This window comes from Synchiropus splendidus, chromosome 4, assembly GCF_027744825.2.
Source record: "Synchiropus splendidus isolate RoL2022-P1 chromosome 4, RoL_Sspl_1.0, whole genome shotgun sequence".
NCBI lineage: Eukaryota > Metazoa > Chordata > Actinopteri > Syngnathiformes > Callionymidae > Synchiropus > Synchiropus splendidus.
Genome location: NC_071337.1, coordinates 22638015 through 22658222, shown reverse-complemented (window position 1 = coordinate 22658222; position 20208 = coordinate 22638015). Strand labels below are relative to the sequence as shown.

Sequence of the window (20208 nt, the reverse complement as noted above, 5' to 3'; positions counted from 1 at the left end):
AATGCTCAGTCAGAACTTGTTATATGAGCATTTCTGAATCTGCACCCACCTCTCTACCTCCAGATTGTTTGGTACCAAAGCCAGCTCTAAAGCCAGCACTCCAGGCACCCCTGACTCTGGCAAATGCCCGTCAATACTGGGCAGCCCCCACGGCACGCTGGCCAGGCAGGCCAGTCTGGACTCGCCCTCCTCTGGCACCGGCAGTCTAGGCGGCCTGAGTGGAGGCAGCAGCCCGCTGTATGGTAAAACCCCTGACCTGTGCTCTGACTCCCCGGCCTCCAGTCCGGCCTCTGGTCTCTCCCTGCCCTCCAACGCACGGCCCTGGCCGGCCAGTAGCTCCTCTGCCGGCAGCAAGGACACACTGAGCTGCCAGAGCATGACCAGTCTGCACACCAGCTCTGAGTCCATTGATCTGCCGCTGGGTCACCACGGGCCCAAAGTCACGCGAACCGGCAGTGTCAAGTCCACCCTGTCTGAGGGGTGAGTAACAAACACGATTGGGCAAAGTTGTATTCATTGTTTCATTTGAGAATACAAGCTAAAGTGCTATGCTATGTTTTCTAACATCATGCTACTAATCTTAATCCATGGACAAGTGTTAATAAATTATTTATTATTTTAATTGATCGATTCTCTGTCAACAAATATGCAAATTAATACCCAACTATTCTATTGGTTTTTATTGTGATTATTATCTATGCATGGCATGGAAACATGATTTGAAGACGGTGACTGTAGAGGAATTAAAACAGCATGAAATTAATTCAGTCTAGTAACAGGTTTGGACAGTTAGAGCTTTTTATAATTTTCCCTCTTATTTATTCTCAGTTTCACAGCTAATAAACCTAAATAGCTCTAGAAGTATCAATCATTAAAGGCCAAAAATGTTTTGATTGTTTTCATGCTTATTATTGTCATTTTTTTATTAATGGTAATGAAAAAAATATGAATTGCATGCTTGTATGATAATGCATTACTGACATTTAACACTCACATTCCTGTCGCAGGCTGTGAAAATATATTTTGGATTTTGATTCAATTGATCTTTCTCCAAACTCACATTATAATAAATGTCCTGAAAAAATCAGTCCTCAGGCGACAGATGTCATTCTCACAAATGAAACAGTTGAACAGTTTCTCATGGTTTTGTGCTGTTTCTTGTTCCATTCTTCATTTGTTGATGTCGTCACTATCTCACTGTTTGTCATTGATTGTGTTTGATGTCGGAAAGGTTTCCTTTCTTTCCTTTCTGCAATGTGACAAGTGATTTCTTGTGTTCATCTGAACCATTCATGCTCTGTGTCTTTAACAGCATGCCTCTTGACAGAAACACGCTTCCAAAAAAGAGACTGAGGTACAGATAGATTGAGTAATGATGTGTCTGTTGAAATTGCAGCCCAAAATTGCATGACATCTGAAAGAATTTAAACTGCTGTGATGGTGGCGCATGAGCTTCTCGGTGGCGACATTACTTTAGCACTCAAATGAGCTGTTTTTATACATGGCATTTAAGCCAAAAATATCCAAAAGCCAATGAGCAATTTGAATATGTTTGAAATTGTTTCAGTTATAAATGGTGATTTGCTGTTTTTTTTTTTAAAAAGATGGAGTTTGTCTATTTTCAATATATGTTCTCATACGCCTCAGTTATTAAATTAAACATAGTTTTTGTAAAAGCTGTAATATGCTGAGGATATCTAAATGTAAAGCTGAAATCATTACCCTTGTGAAGTTCAACCAATATGGCGTTTTGTTTATGTTTGCATGAACTTTTGCATGTCAACCATCCTCACACATTACTTACCCAAGGTAAAAAAAATCTCTCTCAAAGCCAACCCATAATTTTTTTTAACTTTAAAAATGTCAATTAAACTGTGTGTATTTTTGTTTCATTAGAGTGTATTGACATTTTTTGCAATGTCAAGATGTTACGGATTGAACCACATAACTGTATTTTACACCCAGACACCGAGCAGTTCTCCTTGCAGCTATGAGAGCTGCTGAAAATTGCTTTCTTTAGTTGTTTAATTTCGGCCATGTGCCCCGCTTATGTCCGTGTCAAAGTCATGGCTGACTTTGTAGTCGAGGACTGACCCTGGAATATTTCCCTCAATAAAGCAGACAGGATGTAAAGCCAGGCGCGTGGGACTGTAGCGAGGTCAGATGTGACAAGCGTAGTAATGGTTGCGGCAGAAGGAAGGCGGCGCCGGGAAAAGGATGAGCGTGAACTCAATTATGATCCTCCCAGGATTAAATATGGCTGATTGTCAGGCCTGTGATAAGGCGTCCGTCAGCTGCCGGCCCATGCTGAAACACAGGAGAGATGAGTCACTGCGGCATGTGTTAATGCAGAACACGAGTGAAATGAAATGCATGGATGAAGGTTTTCCCTGTGATATGGGGGCATGTTACTCTGCTATTTCTACTTAACTGCCTTCCCGAATGACCACACCCCACCTCTGCATGCGACGCTCAGACAGTCGAGTTGTCCTTGGTTTACAAAAGATTTGTTGTTGCAGGTATCCTCCGTCATCCAGGCAAACGTCACATGAAGATGGCATGGAGTGGCTGAGGTCCCACTCCACAGGCGGCCTCCAAGACACGGGCAGCCAGTCGCCATTGTCTCCCCCGGGGGCGTCCTGCACCAACACTGGAAAGTACCACTATTCAAACCTCTGTAAGTATTCCATGCAGCTTATACATACAAGATCTTAAAACTGTTGCCAGAGTGAGATTGGCAAATTCATGTTTTTCGTGAGCTTATGTGCCTTTTACAATTCAATGTTAGCGAGAGATGTCCTTGAAACGCTGCCCATCACAGAGGGATGAAATGTTGCACATGGAACCTCAGAGCTTCCCTGTCAAAACTGCTTTCAGCAACAGTCTTGTGTCGCGCTGCAGCGCCCTCAGATATTAGTTTTGAGATGTACTAAAGCAGCACTAGCTCAACATCCTTCAACTTTGCCCCAGAAATCAGTCATCCTGACAGGCATAGATTTCCCACCTGGACACAGGTGTTATCGTCATCAGTGTGTTATCGTCTTATTTTGCATGTTGTGCTGCAGGCGTGGGTATATGTTTTTCACTCACGCCTGATTATTTTGTGAACAGTGAGCCCAACAAACATCAGTCAGTACAACCTGCCACCGGGAGGCAGCAACAGCAGCATGAGTCGCTCCAACAGCATCCCGGCCCAGGACTCCTTTGACCTCTACGGAGACGGACACCCACTGGGAGGCAGCGCAACCTCTTTGGAGGACCGACCTCGCGCCATCAGCCGCTCCGGCTCCTTCAGGGACAGCACTGACGAAGGTGCAGCGCACTCACATGTCCTTAAATGAACTACTGTCTGTTGAATGAGAAGCTGGAGATTTGAAGTGAAAGCTACATCAGCCGACAGTCAGACATGAAGTACAATGTGCACCATTTAAGGAGCTCCTGCGGTGTGTGGGATTATGTTCTATTTTGAGCTCACATGGAGTTATTTAATGCTCACGATCTTAAGCAGGTTTTTTTGCTGACTCACTTTGAATCACCGCTTGTGTCACTTATGACGCTCTTCTTGTTTCCAGTCCATGGCTCTTCACTGTCACTGGTCTCCAGCACATCTTCACTTTACTCTGCGGTAAGTCACACAGCTAAACTCAACAGAAATGAAAATAGCTGATGATGACACGCCAGTGAAAATATTCAACTTTAACATCACTATTTCACAAGGTTCTAGCATGAAAATGGTTGGAGATAAAAGCATCCTGTAAATACAAGAATCTTCAGTGTGACCCGAAGACACTCATCCACTCGGTATATTATGGCCCATTGACTGCCATCGCTTATTACATAACTTTTACAGATGTCACAGCTGATCCACTGGAGGTGTTCTTCCGTATTTCTGAAGCAACCTTGATGATGATGGCAGGGTATCATCGCCGTCAATTACAAGCAGGATGTGCAGCCTCCACTACTATGCGCAGTACATTTTCTCATGCACTGACCGTTGTATTATTTCCATTTTCCCACGACACTGTAAAGCTTCAGCTCCGGCATGCGGAGCCTGTGAACTCACAGCGAACGTGCTGTAACTACGCGCAGAGCAGAGTGAAACTGTCTTACTGAATATAGAAATACGCCCATAAATGTTGCTGTCACTGAATTCAGTCCGTACAGTTTGTCAATGCCGTAGCTTATCCAGCACGATGCATCATCAATCTTGAAACACTTCAACAAAACGGAAAATTTGTATCAAACCTCCAGAAGTTTGTACTTGGCTAGTTGGGCTTCCAGTGGCATCAGCCACACTGGACCGAGTGGAAATCATCATTTATCAAAATGCTTTTGCACTCCCAGAATGTTCACAGATGTGTCCCTGACAGCAAACAGCAAAATGGCAGCATTAGCTATTTTAAACTGCTGGTAACATCCCAATGAATTGAAGTGAATTAGCGTCGCCGAACAGGCTGTAAATGTTGTGAGTGGCATAGCATTCATGTACATGAGCAAGAAATACGTACAAATAAACTATCACATCATCGCTGTCAGTTCTGTTGCTTTGCTGATGGGTAGCGGTTGTTCTTTCACTCTTCAGTATATAATATACCTTGCCGATTGATCACTGTTTTTTTGTTCTGATTTTTTTTTTTTTTCAGACGGAGGAGAAGGCACACTCAGAGGTGAGTCAGACATTATTTATGTACTTGCATGTAGGCTTTCCTGTACTGCAGCCAAAAGTTTAGGAACAACCACATCCAACCACACTGAAGGCCAGGGGTGCCTTGAAACATGAAAAAACATTTGTACTCATACAGACTGAAATGTGATTCAAATGACCTCAGAATATTTGACCGTCACAGTGGGTTTAATTCCTTCACACATCTCATGTCTGACAAGTGCACTTTGACTTGAGCACCTCTGCCAACTCGCAGGAGTCTGACCAGTGTGATGTGCTTTGCATCTCCTTGGTGGATGTAGATTCAAGTAATTGCCATTTTAAGACATTTTAAGCCCCTGTTGGCTTCCAATCTCATCTGTAATCGCTCATGTCATTCCATGAATGCTCATTTGATCATTTCAAGAAGCGTGTCAAAAACACTGACATGTGTGAAAAGCACTTGACCAACATAATGAAAGTGGGATTATGACCACGTACCAAACTGGAACGCAAAAAGCTTGGCACACGACTAAACTAATGTCTGGAATCATTCGTATACAGTGAGCCACCATGGCTGACCCCTGAACTTTTGGCCAAGACTGCAACATGAGTAGTGCGCTGGTGCATGTCTTGGATCTGAGTGACTTCATTTTCTCTCCTGTGTTTACTTGATTCCCACTTGTGGTCATGTTTGTCTCCTTCTTGTCAATCAAAGCAAAACAGTGATGTGAAAATGCAGACCAATGTTCCAAAAAAAACACATAGTTTAACTCTATGTTGCATTGCTGTTTCCATGAATTCTGGAAATAACACCTGCCAAGCACTTTCCTGCACCTTGTTTGAGTTCATCAAGACGAATCACTGCTTCTTCTTTGATCCACCATGTGTTGGTTTTCTGCTTTGTTTTCGTTTGATCTGTCACTTAACCCCTTTTCATTCCTTCTCTGTTCAATTCATTTGGGATTCAAAATTAATGTGATATTTTAGTCTGAACTAACTTACGTAATTATTGCCATTTAGTTTCACCTCAGCCTTTTTAAATTTCCTTTTTTAAGCTGTTATTTTCCCTTTTTTGTGCTGTAATACCCTCGGGGCAGATATACTGGCCAACACGAGCAGAAACATGAGCAAGCCAGTTTTCTTACGCAATGAAATATATAAAACAAGCAATCAAAAACTTAAAGAAATACTTTTAAAGGGGCAGAATTACCCAGCGTTGCCCAGCTACTACATTTGTTGTACTAAATATTTAACATACAATTCAGTGTGTTCAAGGAGGAATAAATGTAAATTAATGCACTGTATATGCATAATTAATGTATCTATCAGCTGTGTACTCCTGTCGAACATTAAGACGATGTCTAGGTGGACTGACTCATGAACAGACACAGCTAGAGATGCAGCGCACCACACTGAACTGTTCCTTGTGTTGTGTGGAGGTTTTACACCAGTGTTAAATGTTGTAGTGAGGATGGATGATATTGAATTCCATGCCATCAGGGTGACTGCACAATAAAAAGAAAAATGTATTTGTTTTGTTGTTTTCATGAAGTAGGCCTGTTAGTAATATCATAGACTTCTTTAATAGATGCGTCTCCTGCACCTTTTTGGTTTTACACACTGTCTTAGTAAATCAGACTCAAAATGTTGAAATTTTTTCAATGTACACTACTCAATACTCTTAAATGAGATAAGTACAAAAAAACCCTTTTCACATTGTTTCTTTCAGCAGACACATTCAAAATAAAAGTGAAATTATAAGGATAAAAATGTGTATTTTGACATGTTGAATAGCAAATGATCACAGAGATAAGTTCAAATGAAGCACTGTAGACACAGAAAATTGATCAAATTGAATCATTTATGTAACTCTCAAATTGTTTCTTAAATTTAGGCTGAGACTTTTGTTTTTCTTCCATTCTAAACTTTGTTCTGTAACATCAGGCACTTCTTTGCACTGTTTGTTTTGCGCTTCTCTTGCTAGCTTTGGTGAATCCAAATGTCATGTCATGTCATAACACTGTCTCTCCGGCCTCATCCTGTTCGATGAAGGCGTGCAACATAGTGTTAATGTTTACTCTTCTCTTTTCAATCAAGGGCCAAACAGTCCAAAATTCCACGGTAAACCCCCTCACTTTACGTTCGCACCTCACCCACTTCTTTCTTAAATACAATGGGGGTTGCAAGTTCAACACCTTTTTTGCTTTTTTTAAATGCCGCGCTTTTTTCAAGTCGACTCAGCGTTTGTACTTTCTTCCCAAACCAGCAAATTCGGAAGCTGCGTCGGGAGCTGGACGCCTCTCAGGAAAAGGTCGCGACCCTGACGTCTCAGCTGGCTGCCAATGTGAGTTTGTTTACACGCTGCCGTCAAAACATCCGACTCATTTGCATGATAACGTTTGCGGTGTAAAGCCTGCTGAGAATCTTGAAGGAATATAAATCTTCAAGACGCCCACTAAATCCCTTCCACCGGGTGTAAAGATGCGGTGTGTGTGTGTGTGTTCAGGAATTGTAAACCCGTGTGTGTGAGTCTGCAAGGTTTGCTCCTGTAAAGATGTGTGAACAGCGCCTCCTCATGCTGCAGGAAATGATCCATCTGTTAGTTTTTAGAATGCTTTGTTTGGAAAATCAGCTGAGGAAGAAAGGACAAGGTGACATGAGGATAGAGGAAAACACTGAAGTGAGGAGTGGAATGAAGGGTGGCAATAAGGAGCAAAAGAAATGAGGACTGAACTTGTAAATGAAGGAAGCTGTAGTAGAAGGATGATGGACATAATGTAGAGAGGGTCTCAAGGGTGAGCAAGGATTGTGAGAATTTCACTTAAAAAGAAACTATTTAAATGAAGATATAAACAAGTAAGGAAGTCTGATGAGTAAAGCTCCAGAATGTGAATAGAATTAAAGGTATGAAAAGTTAAAGATGGTCAAGTACGGACGGTGAATATGTGATCAATCATTTCTTTGATGTGCTGCCAAATATGTGATGTGTCATAGATAAAAATGGTGCTGTATTAAAGGATCATCGCTGTACTGTGACATGAAAACATGGTGAGTTTGTGGCGAAATAATCTCTCCTCATCCCCTCAGTCGGGGGTGTGACTCTGTGGAAATGTCATCCTCATCATCCTCTCACGTCTCCAGCCAACTGTTAATGTTTCATCTTCAGTGCTGCATGTGTGTAGATATGCTGGTGGGCTAACATGAATGTCGGTGGATAGAGTTGAAGGCTTTTAGTTTGGACTATAGTCATGCTATGAATCCATTTTTTTGTGTAGAAGTTTGGAATTAGGCTCAATTTAGGAGCTTCATTTTCTGTTTACTGATGTAATATGACTCATTCCAGCTGAAAAAACTGACGAGGAATGTGCTTGTCAGAATAACTGGTACAAATGGTTGCAATAGTAGAACCACAATGCAGCTCATTGACTGTCCAGAAACCTTCTAAGAACCCGACTTAGGTAACAGAGTTTCTGTTGTGAGTTGATCATGAAAGGAACCTTAAAATGAGTCAATATTTTGGATAGTTTTCCTGTTATGACTGGCATGAAGAAATTCTGACATGACTTTGCTACCAGATAACACATTGAGTCATGGGATTTCTAAGAGTATGTTGGAGGTATAATTTACTCTTCACCCAATCATTAGAGGTCTTCAAAAATAGTCAGTCAGTCAGTCGTAGTTTTGAACCGCAACATACTTTGAAAATACAGTGACACCTCGGTTTTCGAACGACCCAGACAAATCGGAGTTTGAACAAAATTTTCGAGATTTTTTTGCTTCGGATTTCGAATGAAAATCCAGAACTTGAACGCCCCCGAAAAAGTGCTGGAAAAACATAATGTGCGCGGACCGATCAGCTGACCCTGTTATTGTGTATAACGCAGCCTCTGTATGCAGACGTGTCCCGTTAGCTACATTTACTGACTGTTTTTTCTTCATATTGAGGTGTGAAACCTTTCCTATCTTTGCACTGGACCGTGGTAGAGTGTCACAGGGGAGGTGCTCGCCCTCCACACCTCCGAGGCTGGAGCACGCACTCCAGCGTTTTATGTCCTGTTGTGGGCTGGAGCTGGGACAGGGATGAGGCGAGTCAGAGCGTGACTTGGTTTATGACTTTGTCACAGCTAAACTGCACAGAAGCGCACATTCAGAGCTGGACACGCACCGGGCACCTCTTCACTTCTGGAGAGACGTCACTCACTCAGCAACCCCTCCCACATGCAGCGGCCACACACATAGAGGAACAGCGCACCTGCAGCAGACACTCTACATTCACTCCTACAAAAGCCTAATTTAAGGCTTGGAATGCAAAAATACTGCTACCTGGGATCAGGAAAGTCATCCTGAATTCTCATCTGTTCCTTTTAAGTGTATTTGAGTCGTCATATTGTGCTGTGTGATGCTGAGTCACGTGATTAGAAACCTTTGTCGTGTTTACCTCAGGTTGTGGCAATAACAGCGTGGCACAGTCAGCACAGCACGGATCAGCTCTGTGATCCAAAATAGTTTCATATTTCTGACGTTGATCTTCTTTGGGGGACTTTTAATTCATCCCTCACAGAGTCCTTCTCCCACCTCTCACCTGCAGCATGAGCCGGGGGAGGGGCTGCCTGAGAGCTGACTGCTCAATGACTCGCAATGGCAAACCTCTGCGGAGAAAAGTGATTTCTTAGTCATACTTCAATGAAGTGACATAGAAGTGGAAAAGTCCGGAAAAAGCAGGAAGATATCGCACTGCCCAGCGATGTCACAGTCGCACATCGCAACGACAATATTTTCAGTGATTATTGTGCAGCCCTTGTCCAGAGTATTTTTAGATCGAGCATGTAGTTTGTCGGCACCAAGTCTTTGGGCCGTGATTTGTCAAGTAGTTACTTAGAGTGGGGGCCATTGGAGAATTGCTTGCCACTTTCATTGGCGCATAAGTGACCATTAAATATTGACCTGTAAAACTGGTGTTCCAGTAGCTCCTACAGTTTTCCTACAAAGAGGCTTTATTCAGGCATTTAGGTGACCCCGATATAATATATATATATTTTTAAGTCATGTATGTTTGGCTTTGTGTTTTTGCTGTCGTCATACGGCATGTCACTAGATTGTGCTGTTTTGGCAGAAACTAGACTTGACATCCAACTAGTTTACATCCAGGTTCTGTATTTCAGCACTCCCCAGTTTCCATCTGCTCTCCCTCTTAATTCTCCTTTCTAGTGTCAAAGTAATCAGCCATAGCCAGATCATAATTGGCTTCGCTCAATACAGTGGACATTTGCCCACCTCAACCCCATGTTCCTGGACCAGGCTCAAGATGTGCGTCCAAAACAACCCATGCCCCCCGAACAAAGAGGAACGGTTTAGCCAAAGGCCTCATTTGAATCTGTTCAACTGCTCCCACGGAGAGGACAGGTGGACACAACACGTGTGGGCTGAATCACAGACAGAGTTGGACAGAGATGTAGAGTTGACATTTGTAAAGGTGAACACTTGGCCACGTGCAGGCGGGGATACCAAGGAAAGATGCTTTACGAGGTTCTACTGCTCTGTTCATGGAGCTCTATGGTAAAAAGTTTACTTATTCTGACTGTGTGTCTACTGTGGGAGTTGGCTGTTTTTCTGTGATGGGCAAGCGTCCACTTGGTCAGGGCACGCCGCCGAGGGTCTCATGGCAATGCAAGACCAAACAAATATGCTCACACAGATTGGTGGAGCGACTCATGAAGACGCCCGAACATGAATATGAATGCGTCAAATAGTCTCAAAAAAGAGAGCGGGTACATTTGTTGCAGCAGATTGTGTGCTGACATGAATTATTCCTCTCAGCGTTGACCTTCAGGTGACAGCTGAAGTCAGCGAGGGGACACTGGTGGCCTGCGAGAGCCGCAGTTCTCTGTTCAGCAGACATCTGTGCCGTTTCATCTGGACTTTCAATTAGACGCAACTGTGTTCCATGCCTCAATAAGAAGTCTTAGAAGACGGCTTCCAATCCAAGGGCACACATTGTGGCTTTCTTTGCAGTACAGTACAAACATCTTGGTAAGAGAGATGTAGCGGATAGTGAAGTGTCTGTGGTACATTAAAATGGAAGGCCAGTGACTATAAGCAACTCTGCCAAGGGTGTCTTGGTTGGATATGAAGTTTGGTCATCCAGAAGAGGCTCATAGTGAAGCCAAAAGAGGTGGACGAGGCGTTGTGACTGACCTACTGGTGAGGTATTCCGAACAAGCAGCCCACATTTCTGGGCCATTGCTTTGTATGGCACGGCCTCACACCCATCACTGATAATCTGAATAAAATGAATGGATGCAAAATATATCACCACTGCTTTTTGGTGTCTTAAACATATTTTTTAAACCTGTGTTTTGATAGGCTCACCTGGTGGCAGCTTTCGAGAAGAGCCTGAGTAACATGACCTGTCGCCTGCAGAGTCTCACCATGACGGCCGAACAAAAGGTACAGCTTGAGTTTTGAACAACCTTGTTAGAATACAGGTGTATTTAAACTTTTAATTTGGCTTGTCATTTGGCTTGACCGAAGACAGGTTTGCAGGTTCTCACAATGAGATAGACCAGTGATTTATAACCATAGAGCTGTGGCCCATGGTTGCGCTCCTAGAGGGCCACTATTTTTTTTTGTTTTGTTTTACACCTTTGGGCCGTGAGGGCCACGAGACGCTGAATTTTCATACATTAGCCACGTGGCAGTAGTGTGTCACTCAATTGACTTGACTGCTGCATATCTCTGATAGTTAACAACTATGGAAAGGTTCTTGAAAAGAAAAAAATATGAAGAAAGTGATGGCGCCCCCAACAGTAAAAATTTCACTTATAACCTCTTTGGAGTTAATATAAATTATTTATTATTTGATTCAGAATTTTATTCAGTTTTTCCATTTTTTTTAACCGCAGGTGGAAAAAGTATCAAGAATCAAGCACCAATGCTTTTAACTCATGCACTAGTCACATCAATAGAAAGTGTCACGGTTGAATATGGGGTCATCTGTTGGAGAGAAGGTGTGATACATGTTGTACATGTTTCATAAAATCTGTGTGTGTTATCAAAACTTGTCAACACGACCTTCAAAATGCCAAAATTAAATACAGAGCAGCTGATGTGTCGAGGTCAGGAGCTCTCAACAGGCTTACACGCTTGACAGTCGTTGTCACGATAACACCAAAAATACTGAGCGCGTACTGTCTGACAGTGCAGGTAAGAAACGATGACTATAAATGACAGCAAATAAAAACACATTTAAGGCATGTAGTGGGATGCGTTCGTCTGAGAAGCCTGAGCAAAGTTTAACTGAAGTGGAAACCCTTTCTGCCGCTGGGGTTTAAGAAAGTTCAGAAGTGTAGACTCCTTCAATCTGATAGTGAAATTGCAATTTATTATTCATTCCATGCAGGAGATAAGGCTTGAAGCAAATTTACTGTGAATATTTTTACCTCTTCCTCCCCTCCAGCGGAAAAACACATCAATATGCGAGTGTTACTGTGTCACAGCTTCATCATTCTAACTTCCACTTAGGAGTCAGAGCTGGTGGAGCTGAGAGAGACGATCGAGACGCTGAAGACGCAGAACACAGACGCACAGACTGCTATACAGGTGGCGCTGAACGGCCCTGACCACCTTCACAAAGGTAAATGCATCAGAAGTTTAAGCAGGTCACGTACGGCTGCCGAAAACATCATTTATCGGCTCCTATCCAGGACTGGCTATCTTGTGGACCCAGGTCTAATGAGGCAGTTTGGCAATCTTTCAAGTTTCATTTTTTTTGTAGTCAATGTTTGCAGCTTTGGTTCCTCAACAGAAGTTTTTTATTACACATAAATTCTATTCTCTTCATCATCATAGCGTAAATGAGTTTTTACTCTACTTTTAATTTACCCAGTTTTAAAAGTTGTTTTTTTAACTAATGTGTATATAGAATTTTTTGATGTTTTTATTCTATTATTGTGTAAATTTATGCCACAATTCTTTTTTTTATTTTCCATGTTCATCCTTCAATATTGTGTTATTTCTTACCCAGACCTGCGGATTCGAAGGCAGCACTCCTCAGAGAGCATGTCCAGCATCAACAGCGCAGCCAGTCACTCCAGTATGGGCAGTCTGGGCAAAGAAGCCGAGGACAAGAAGAAGAAGAAGAAGAGCTGGGTAGGTGGCCGAAGACAGAAAGACATTAAATACTTCAGAAAAAAAAGTGTTCTTATTTCTTTGTCTGGAATATCATTTTTTTTTCACTTCATCATGTTGTCTAAAAGATGAAAGTGAAAATAGTTTTATAGACTCTAACTTTGTTGCTCAAAGTGTGTGAATCACAAATGTCTGTTTTCTTCCCACCGTAAATATAGCTGAACCTGTTGGTCTCCCACCTGTTTGCCAAGATTTCACTGTTGCTAGGTAACTCGGCTGCGGCGGTGTCACCGTCCGTGGTGAGGCCAAGCAGCTGTTTTACAGTAGTTGTTAGAATCACACTTGGGAGGCGTAGAAACCAGGCCAAGAGTCACTTGACTTTTAATTTGAAATGAAGCACAAGGATTTACCTTGAAGTCAACTTTTAATTACAGCTGGGAATTGAAGATTATTTTTGATTCATTAATTAAAGGCAAAATAATGAATCAATCCAAATCACACAGATTAATCATGTATAAACTTTTTTTTTCTGTGCAGCAATTCCATGTACACCACTTGATACAATGTCACAACCAAGATGGAGACGGATTTAGTCTCCACCCTGATGCTATTGTTTATGAGTCAATCATTCTAGTGTCAAATATGAAAATGTGAATAATTCTAATGAATTTATTATAAAATATTGTTGTCATTGTTGCTTTAATCAAGACTCACCCCTACTTTTTTTATAATCCTGTCATACCTTAATAGTGTTCAATGCAGAGATTGACTGAGCCTTTGGTGAAAGATAGACTGAAGGGAGAGTTTTTCCTTCCTTATACTAAAACTTCTTTTTTTGTTGTCCAAGGCTGCTTCTTTACAAAGTCCGTTTACAGCTGGAGACATCTCAGACGTAGAAATAATGAGGTGTGTGTGTGGTTGTGTGTCTAAACACTGGGTGTGTTTTGCGTCTTCAGGTGGCAGATTCCCTCCCGGCTCAGGTCAGTGGCATCCTGACTGTACGTGTGCGTTTGTGCAGTGATTGTAGCTCATCCTTTCTGAAAGTCACCCGTGCCTCTTTTCCCTGGTAACCTTCTCGAGGTCGGCATGGATACAGAACCCCCTCCCGCCCCTCTTTTACCATTTTCTTCCCACCTGTGCATATAGCGTGCTTGATTCTTACTTGAAACTTACTGCCTTGCTTTTCTCCTTCCTGCAACCAGACAACGGCCGTGACTTCCTGATGCCTACTTTCTTCATGTGGGTCGGTCATACTGACGTGCTGTGCGTTTGTGCTCCTTCTCTTCCTCCTGCAGCTGCGCAGCTCCTTCAAACAGGCCTTCAGCAAGAAGAAAACCAAATCACAATCGGCGCATGACGAGATGGAGGAGATGAGCGACTCCCTGCCTTCCTCACCCAAGCTGCAGCACGACAACAGACAAGGAAGCGTCAGCACGCTGCGCTCATCGCCCTCCACCACTGAGTGAGTTCTGCCATGAACAAGGACACTGCATCCATCGCCGATATGGAGAGAAAATATACAACACTCTTGAATCATAGATGATTCAATAGGTGCTTCTTGGATTCTTTTTTCATAATTCCTGTCTTCATAACAACACAATTCAATTCAGTTATTGTTTAATATGACACTGCATACAAAATCTCAGACAAGGAAAAGGAGGAAAGAATACGTTAAAATCCATGGGCGTACTTTAAAATTACATAAAAAAAAAAGGTCAAGTTAAAAGACAAAATAATGCAAGAGCAACAGTGATGTGTGGCTCAAATAACTTGCTAGAATAATATTTAAACAAAAATTGTGCAAGGATGAATCGATTGATCAATAAGAAGATGCAAGGTGACAAGTTGCTTAACTGTCTTCATAAAAAAGAATTATATATGAATGCGGGAAAGGAATAATGGAGTAACCGCAGTAGGGAAAATGGACTGTGGTTGGTTTTAAGGGCAGAATAACAAGGAAAGTGACTGGGATTATAAAGGAAAAAAATGATAAGAGTAAACAAGGAAGAATGGGTGGATGGATGGAGCCACTTTAAAGGCATAAAAGGGAGTCATACAAAAGGTCATCGACGCAGACATGCACGCATGATTCGTTTGTTATCGCCATCATGTTTCTGCTGTGTTTTCACCAACGTTTTCTCTCCACCAACCTCCTTCTTCATCTCTCTCTTACTCGTCTTGTAGCAAGTGCCTTTGCGATAGCAAGTCTTCCCCCATTTGGGCACCAAAGAAAAAGCAAAACGGTCATGTGGTCTACAAGCACAGATCTCGGTAACAGGCACTGTGTGGTGGCACCGATGTTTTTGTGTGTGGTGGATGCGCTGACTTCACTGTCCAGAGTTGTTGGCTACACACTCTGACATGTGTCAGGCTGAATAAAGGTTCATGACAGTAAAAGGCATCGTCGGCTGGATATCGAAAGCATGCGAGAATGTTTGGCTCGCGTGTGAGGCGCTGAAATAGTGCTGGCTGGTGTGGCGAAGAATTCATATCACATGATATTGTCTGGATTATTTGTTGTAGAGTTTTTCATCATCCCCATTTTCTTCAAGATATCTAGCTTTTTTGTCTTGAAACATTGAGAAGAGTTGACTTGTACAGGCCTTGAAACCTAACATGGTACTTCTGTCCCCACTCAAATCAGTTTATTTCAAGGCCTGTGGGGATCACAGCACATATACTTCCACTATACACGGCCTTTTGAATATTATAATGTCCAGTACCACTGCCATTCTGGCTGAAGTTTACTCTCATGTAGGTCCGTTACTGTGTTTTTGTTGTTGTTACATGTTGTTCTTTACATTGGGATGTGTTATTGCTGTTAAAGCTGGGCCAAGAGTTTGACTAAATATTTATCCAGGAATTTAAGTGTAAGATATGAGATGGTCAAGTGAAGTCCGCTCAGTGCTGTATAGTGGTGCTTCACAATTTTTTACGACAGGGGCCAAGGTGGGGTCAAGGTTCAATGTCAGGGGCACCTTACCTTTGAACAATAAAACGCATTTTTTCCAACATGTATGGTAAACCACAAAACAAATTAACATCAAAACAGTGCAGTAAAATATGTTCCGAAATGAGTTTGTTTTGAGAGACTTTTGCAAGAGGCATTCATTATTTTAATTTATTCTGACTGGCCTCCTGGAAATTCTATCCACTCATGCTCGTGACCTGTTCTTTAATCGTGGTTGGATTTGTTGCTTATTCCGTTAACAACACTGAATCAATATTAGTTACGGTTTAAACGCAATACGTTGGCGATGACTAGATAGTTTTCACTTGGCTCACAGTGGCGGGCCGGAGAGAGTACTGCGAAGGTGCTGGCCCTTCATGTCCCCTGTGTAAAACCACCACTGGTCCTGCATGATCTGTGTGATATCACTGAGCAGCAACCATCCAAAAAGAGACCAAGAAAAGTCATGTGACATGGGAAGGATTCGCTGTCTCAAACGCTTCGGCTCCCTTTTGTGCTGATTCACCACTGACTCCCACTAAATCCCGCTGACTCCCACACTGCCACACTGGTGTGCGCTCCTGTTTCGTGTGTCCTGGTGTATGTGTGGTGTGTCGACTTGTATAACCCTCGTGATGACCCCCGACCTGCACCTACACCCCATTCCAGGCTCTGCGAGTGCACGGAGGCTGAGGCGGAAATCATCCTTCAGCTGAAGAACGAGCTGAGAGAAAAGGAGCTGAAGCTGACAGACATCCGACTGGAGGCGCTAAGCTCCGCCCACCACTTGGACCAGATCAGGGAAGCCATGAACCGCATGCAGGTGAGACTCTTTTTCAGGTATATAGCCAAGTTCATGAAGTTCTTACCTTCAAGGTTTGGGAAATGTGGTAACCTTTTTTGGTTGTCATTCATATGCTGTAATTCAGGCATTAAATCTGCAGCCCACTCCGTCACTTTTGATGCAGCTTTTCCCAAAATATTCATGTTTGTTATTTCTGTGCATTATCCCTCTGAGGCTGTGCGATAGAAATCCATGTTTTAGAATGTTGAAAAATGCTGCGTCATTTCGGATTCTTAAAAGCAGCTGACTTTTCCAGATGAAATCACAATAAACGCCTGAGCTAAGTGGATCTTTGTTGATGCGTAAGCCTTTAGTCTGCCCACAGATCCGGGGCTCGTGTGAGACTTCCCGTCAGAGACTAACCTTCACAACAAAGAAAGCCTTGAAGATCAGAATCCCGCTCGCAGCCCGTAATTCAGACAGCAGCGCGGCGTAATAACAAGAGCGGCATAGTGTGGATACAAAATCTCATTACCGAGTTTTACATGAATATAAAAGCCTCATTTTCGGTATTTTTGAGTGGCTGGGATCCCAGATTCTGGCTCTGAAGAAAATGGTTCTTTTTTTTTCCCGTCAATATTGAACAACCTTTTCTTATTTGGTCTGCCAACAGAATGAGATTGAGACGCTGAAGGCTGAAAACGATCGGCTCAAATCGAGTGGAAATGCTACACCGACTGCAACGCCTGTCAAAACCGCCAGACCCCCCTCCGAGACCTCCAGCACTTCCTCATCCTCGTCCCGTCAGAGTTTGGGGCTTTCTCTGAATAACCTCAACATCACAGACACCATCATGTCCGGTGAGCGCAGCTCTATGCTGATTTTGTCCGAAATTCAACTCATATCACCCGAGGGGCCAAAACAGTGGAGTTAGAAATGTAACTGAAGTCTATGATTCTTAGAGCTAGAAATTCCTCAGGGCAGTGAGCCAGTGGCCAAGCAGGGGATGTGTGTTTCACTACAAACAATTTGCTTTCCATAGAGTTGTTCACTTGGTTTCCTCTGCTTCGTAGAGCTTTCTGAATTTGATGTGTGCAAGTTTTACAAGACAAGACAGATGTCTATCTCAAGGCCCAAATCCAGTCTTTTAGGTTTTTTATGTGCTGCATGTTTAAAGGCGAATAAAATTCAAAGCTAATTTGAAAGGCACCAAAAACAAGATCGCAATGCATGTCAAAATTATGACATGCAGAGATTATCATTCAAGTATTCAGCAAGTGGCGATTAGAAATGTCCAAGAATTAAGCTGAAACATGTCCTTAAAGGTGAATGGGAATTCTTTGAACAGTGGGAAATTGGATGGATGTCTGTGCAGCAAGAAGAAAACCAGATTCCTGTTTTGTGGAGACTGAGAGAGAGTTTTCCTATCAAAGAGTGTCTTTTACATTTATGAATTTTGTTAAGCCCATGACTCTGTTTGAGATTTTGGTCCTAAGCATAGTTGAGTATTCTGACCCTCCTGCTACAGTGCAAATGTTAAACATGTGTGCTCAAACAACAGTTCAGGGAATGGAGCTCAGTTATTTCCAAGAGACTCCAGTCCAATTCAAGTCGTTCTCAAGTCGCTCTCAGGATGTCAACCTGGAAGTTTCCCTGGCATCTCCTGCATGTATTGTTCAGTCTAAACTGCCTAACTAACAAGTGCCACAATGATGTTCACCCTCAGCAAGATAATGAAGACACAGCAACAAACAAAACCTGGACTTGTTCCAGTCTGCTTTGCTGTGAACAAAATTCTGCTGCAGGTTTTTTTTTGTCGCATCCAGTGTGGTGAGCTCTCTGTCCAATATGAGCATTTCTGCTGAGTAATGATCCGGAGAAGTTGCCCAAACTGATGAAATGGCTGCTGCCGCTACACAGACATAAACAGACGGGAAGTCTCTGCAGGCCCGCTGAGTTTTTGGGATTGAAGGGCTTTGCCCCGCTCACTTGTCCTGTAATTAACATGGAAGGCACAGCTTTTTCTCAGAGGGCCCGAGCACTTGCTAATTGATGGAGGATGATCCGAGAGCAGCGGCGCGTGGGAGGACAATCGGGCAAGTGGGTCCTTATCAAGTCCGCACAGAAAGAGTTTGAATCCAGAGTGTTGCTGCTTCTGCATGGGACAAGGGGAGAAAAATGGATGCTGGGGCAGCGGCTGTTTCCTTTTTCAAGACGATACATGTCCTTAAATATTTAAGTTGTCTCTGTGCCCGTCAAGTCACTTCCATATCTCATTATGACCACCCATTGAATTCTTCTTTTTGTCTTAAGGATGATGTTTATATGGAGTGAAACACATTTTGGAGAAGGTTCTGGTTGATGTCAGTCTTGTGGAACCTTTGTATTTCTAAGTGCAGATCAGATACTGAAGATCCAGATGTGAAAAACTTTGGAGAAACAATTTTTTTGTTTTGTTCATGAGAAAAGATCGTATCAAAAACATCGACATGCTAAAGGACAATTGCTCAAAAGTAGCACATTTTTCGTTCATTTTTAACGGTTTTCATTTCATTTCCCCGCAGACATTCTCTTGGACGATGGGTACGATGGAAATCTTCGCAAAGAAGGACGCAGTGTGCGAATCGTCGTCACCATCAACAGCGGCTCAAACAGGACCAAGGTTGGTTCATCCTCATACACGTTGAGAACCTTTCCTGCTACCGTTACTGACTTGATGTCACAAATGTAAGGGATTGCAGAGCCATGAGTACCTGATCGGATCCATAGGTGTGAGCGGTAAAACAAAGTGGGACGTCCTGGATGGAGTTATCCGACGTCTCTTCAAGGTGAGTCCAAATAACTGTCAATGGAGCAGGATAATATGTCATTAGACGTCCCGTTGTGTTCCCTTCCACCGTGTTAACACACAACAGTTCTCAATGAATCCGAATCATTCGGGTGTTTTAAATGAGGCATCTTGTGTGCAGGAATACATGTTCCGCGTGGACCCTCAGGGCAGTCTGGGTCTGAGCTCCGAGAGCATAGTCTGCTACAGAATGGGCGACGTTGTTCGCTCTCACACCTCACAAGTGCCTGAGCTGCTGCCCTGCGGCTACCTGGTGGGCGACAACAACGTCATCAAGGTCAACCTCAAAGGTGGGATCAGAGGGAGATGTACATTTTTGGAAAAAGTCAGAGAACCTAATGTCAGTGAACCTCCCTGTGTTTCTCCTCAGGTATGAAGGAGCATAGCATCGACAGCCTGGTGTTCGACACTCTCATCCCCAAACCCATCATCCAGCGATACCTCAACCTCCTGATGGAGCACCGTCGCATCATACTCTCGGGGCCCAGCGGCACAGGCAAGTCCTTCCTTGCCGCCAAGCTGGCCGAGTTCATCATCTCGCAAACAGGGCAGGAGGTGAACGAGCACAACGTTGCCAGCTTCAACGTGGACCAGAACTCCAGCAAGGTACGTGAGGTTTTCTTATTCAAGAATCTTGTTCAATCCAGGGTAATCATCACTGATCAATATCAGTCTCATCGTCATTCATATTCTTTTTTTATTTGAAGCAGTATTTCAGTGATATTTGTTTGATGTTAAGTAGAATCTTGAAATCCAAGATTGATAAATGGAGCCTGGAAAGGTCAGATGGGTTTTCATATTCTCTACAAACTAGTGTGTGAGTGTCACTAAACTACAAAGTATATTTCCATGTA

At 42.9% G+C, this 20208-nt stretch overlaps 1 protein-coding gene across 10 annotated transcripts in view; it reads left to right on the top strand.

Moving 5' to 3' along the window:
- The window catches only part of nav3 (neuron navigator 3), a 256733-nt gene that overhangs the window by 231349 nt on the left and 5176 nt on the right, over positions 1-20208 (top strand). For 6 of the 10 annotated variants that reach the window (XM_053864128.1, XM_053864127.1, XM_053864126.1 and 3 more), the window contains 20 exons: positions 64-480; positions 1313-1354; positions 2520-2677; positions 3112-3312; positions 3573-3625; positions 4644-4667; positions 6743-6766; positions 6912-6989; positions 11009-11092; positions 12167-12278; positions 12669-12793; positions 13729-13752; positions 14068-14234; positions 14957-15043; positions 16392-16545; positions 17180-17366; positions 19071-19168; positions 19239-19334; positions 19476-19644; positions 19725-19960. In XM_053864128.1, the coding sequence (XP_053720103.1) occupies positions 64-480; positions 1313-1354; positions 2520-2677; positions 3112-3312; positions 3573-3625; positions 4644-4667; positions 6743-6766; positions 6912-6989; positions 11009-11092; positions 12167-12278; positions 12669-12793; positions 13729-13752; positions 14068-14234; positions 14957-15043; positions 16392-16545; positions 17180-17366; positions 19071-19168; positions 19239-19334; positions 19476-19644; positions 19725-19960 (2536 nt within the window). The remainder of the gene's footprint in view (positions 1-63; positions 481-1312; positions 1355-2519; positions 2678-3111; positions 3313-3572; positions 3626-4643; positions 4668-6742; positions 6767-6911; positions 6990-11008; positions 11093-12166; positions 12279-12668; positions 12794-13728; positions 13753-14067; positions 14235-14956; positions 15044-16391; positions 16546-17179; positions 17367-19070; positions 19169-19238; positions 19335-19475; positions 19645-19724; positions 19961-20208) is intronic. The other 4 variants (XM_053864123.1, XM_053864129.1, XM_053864124.1 and 1 more) reach the window with 3 other exon arrangements.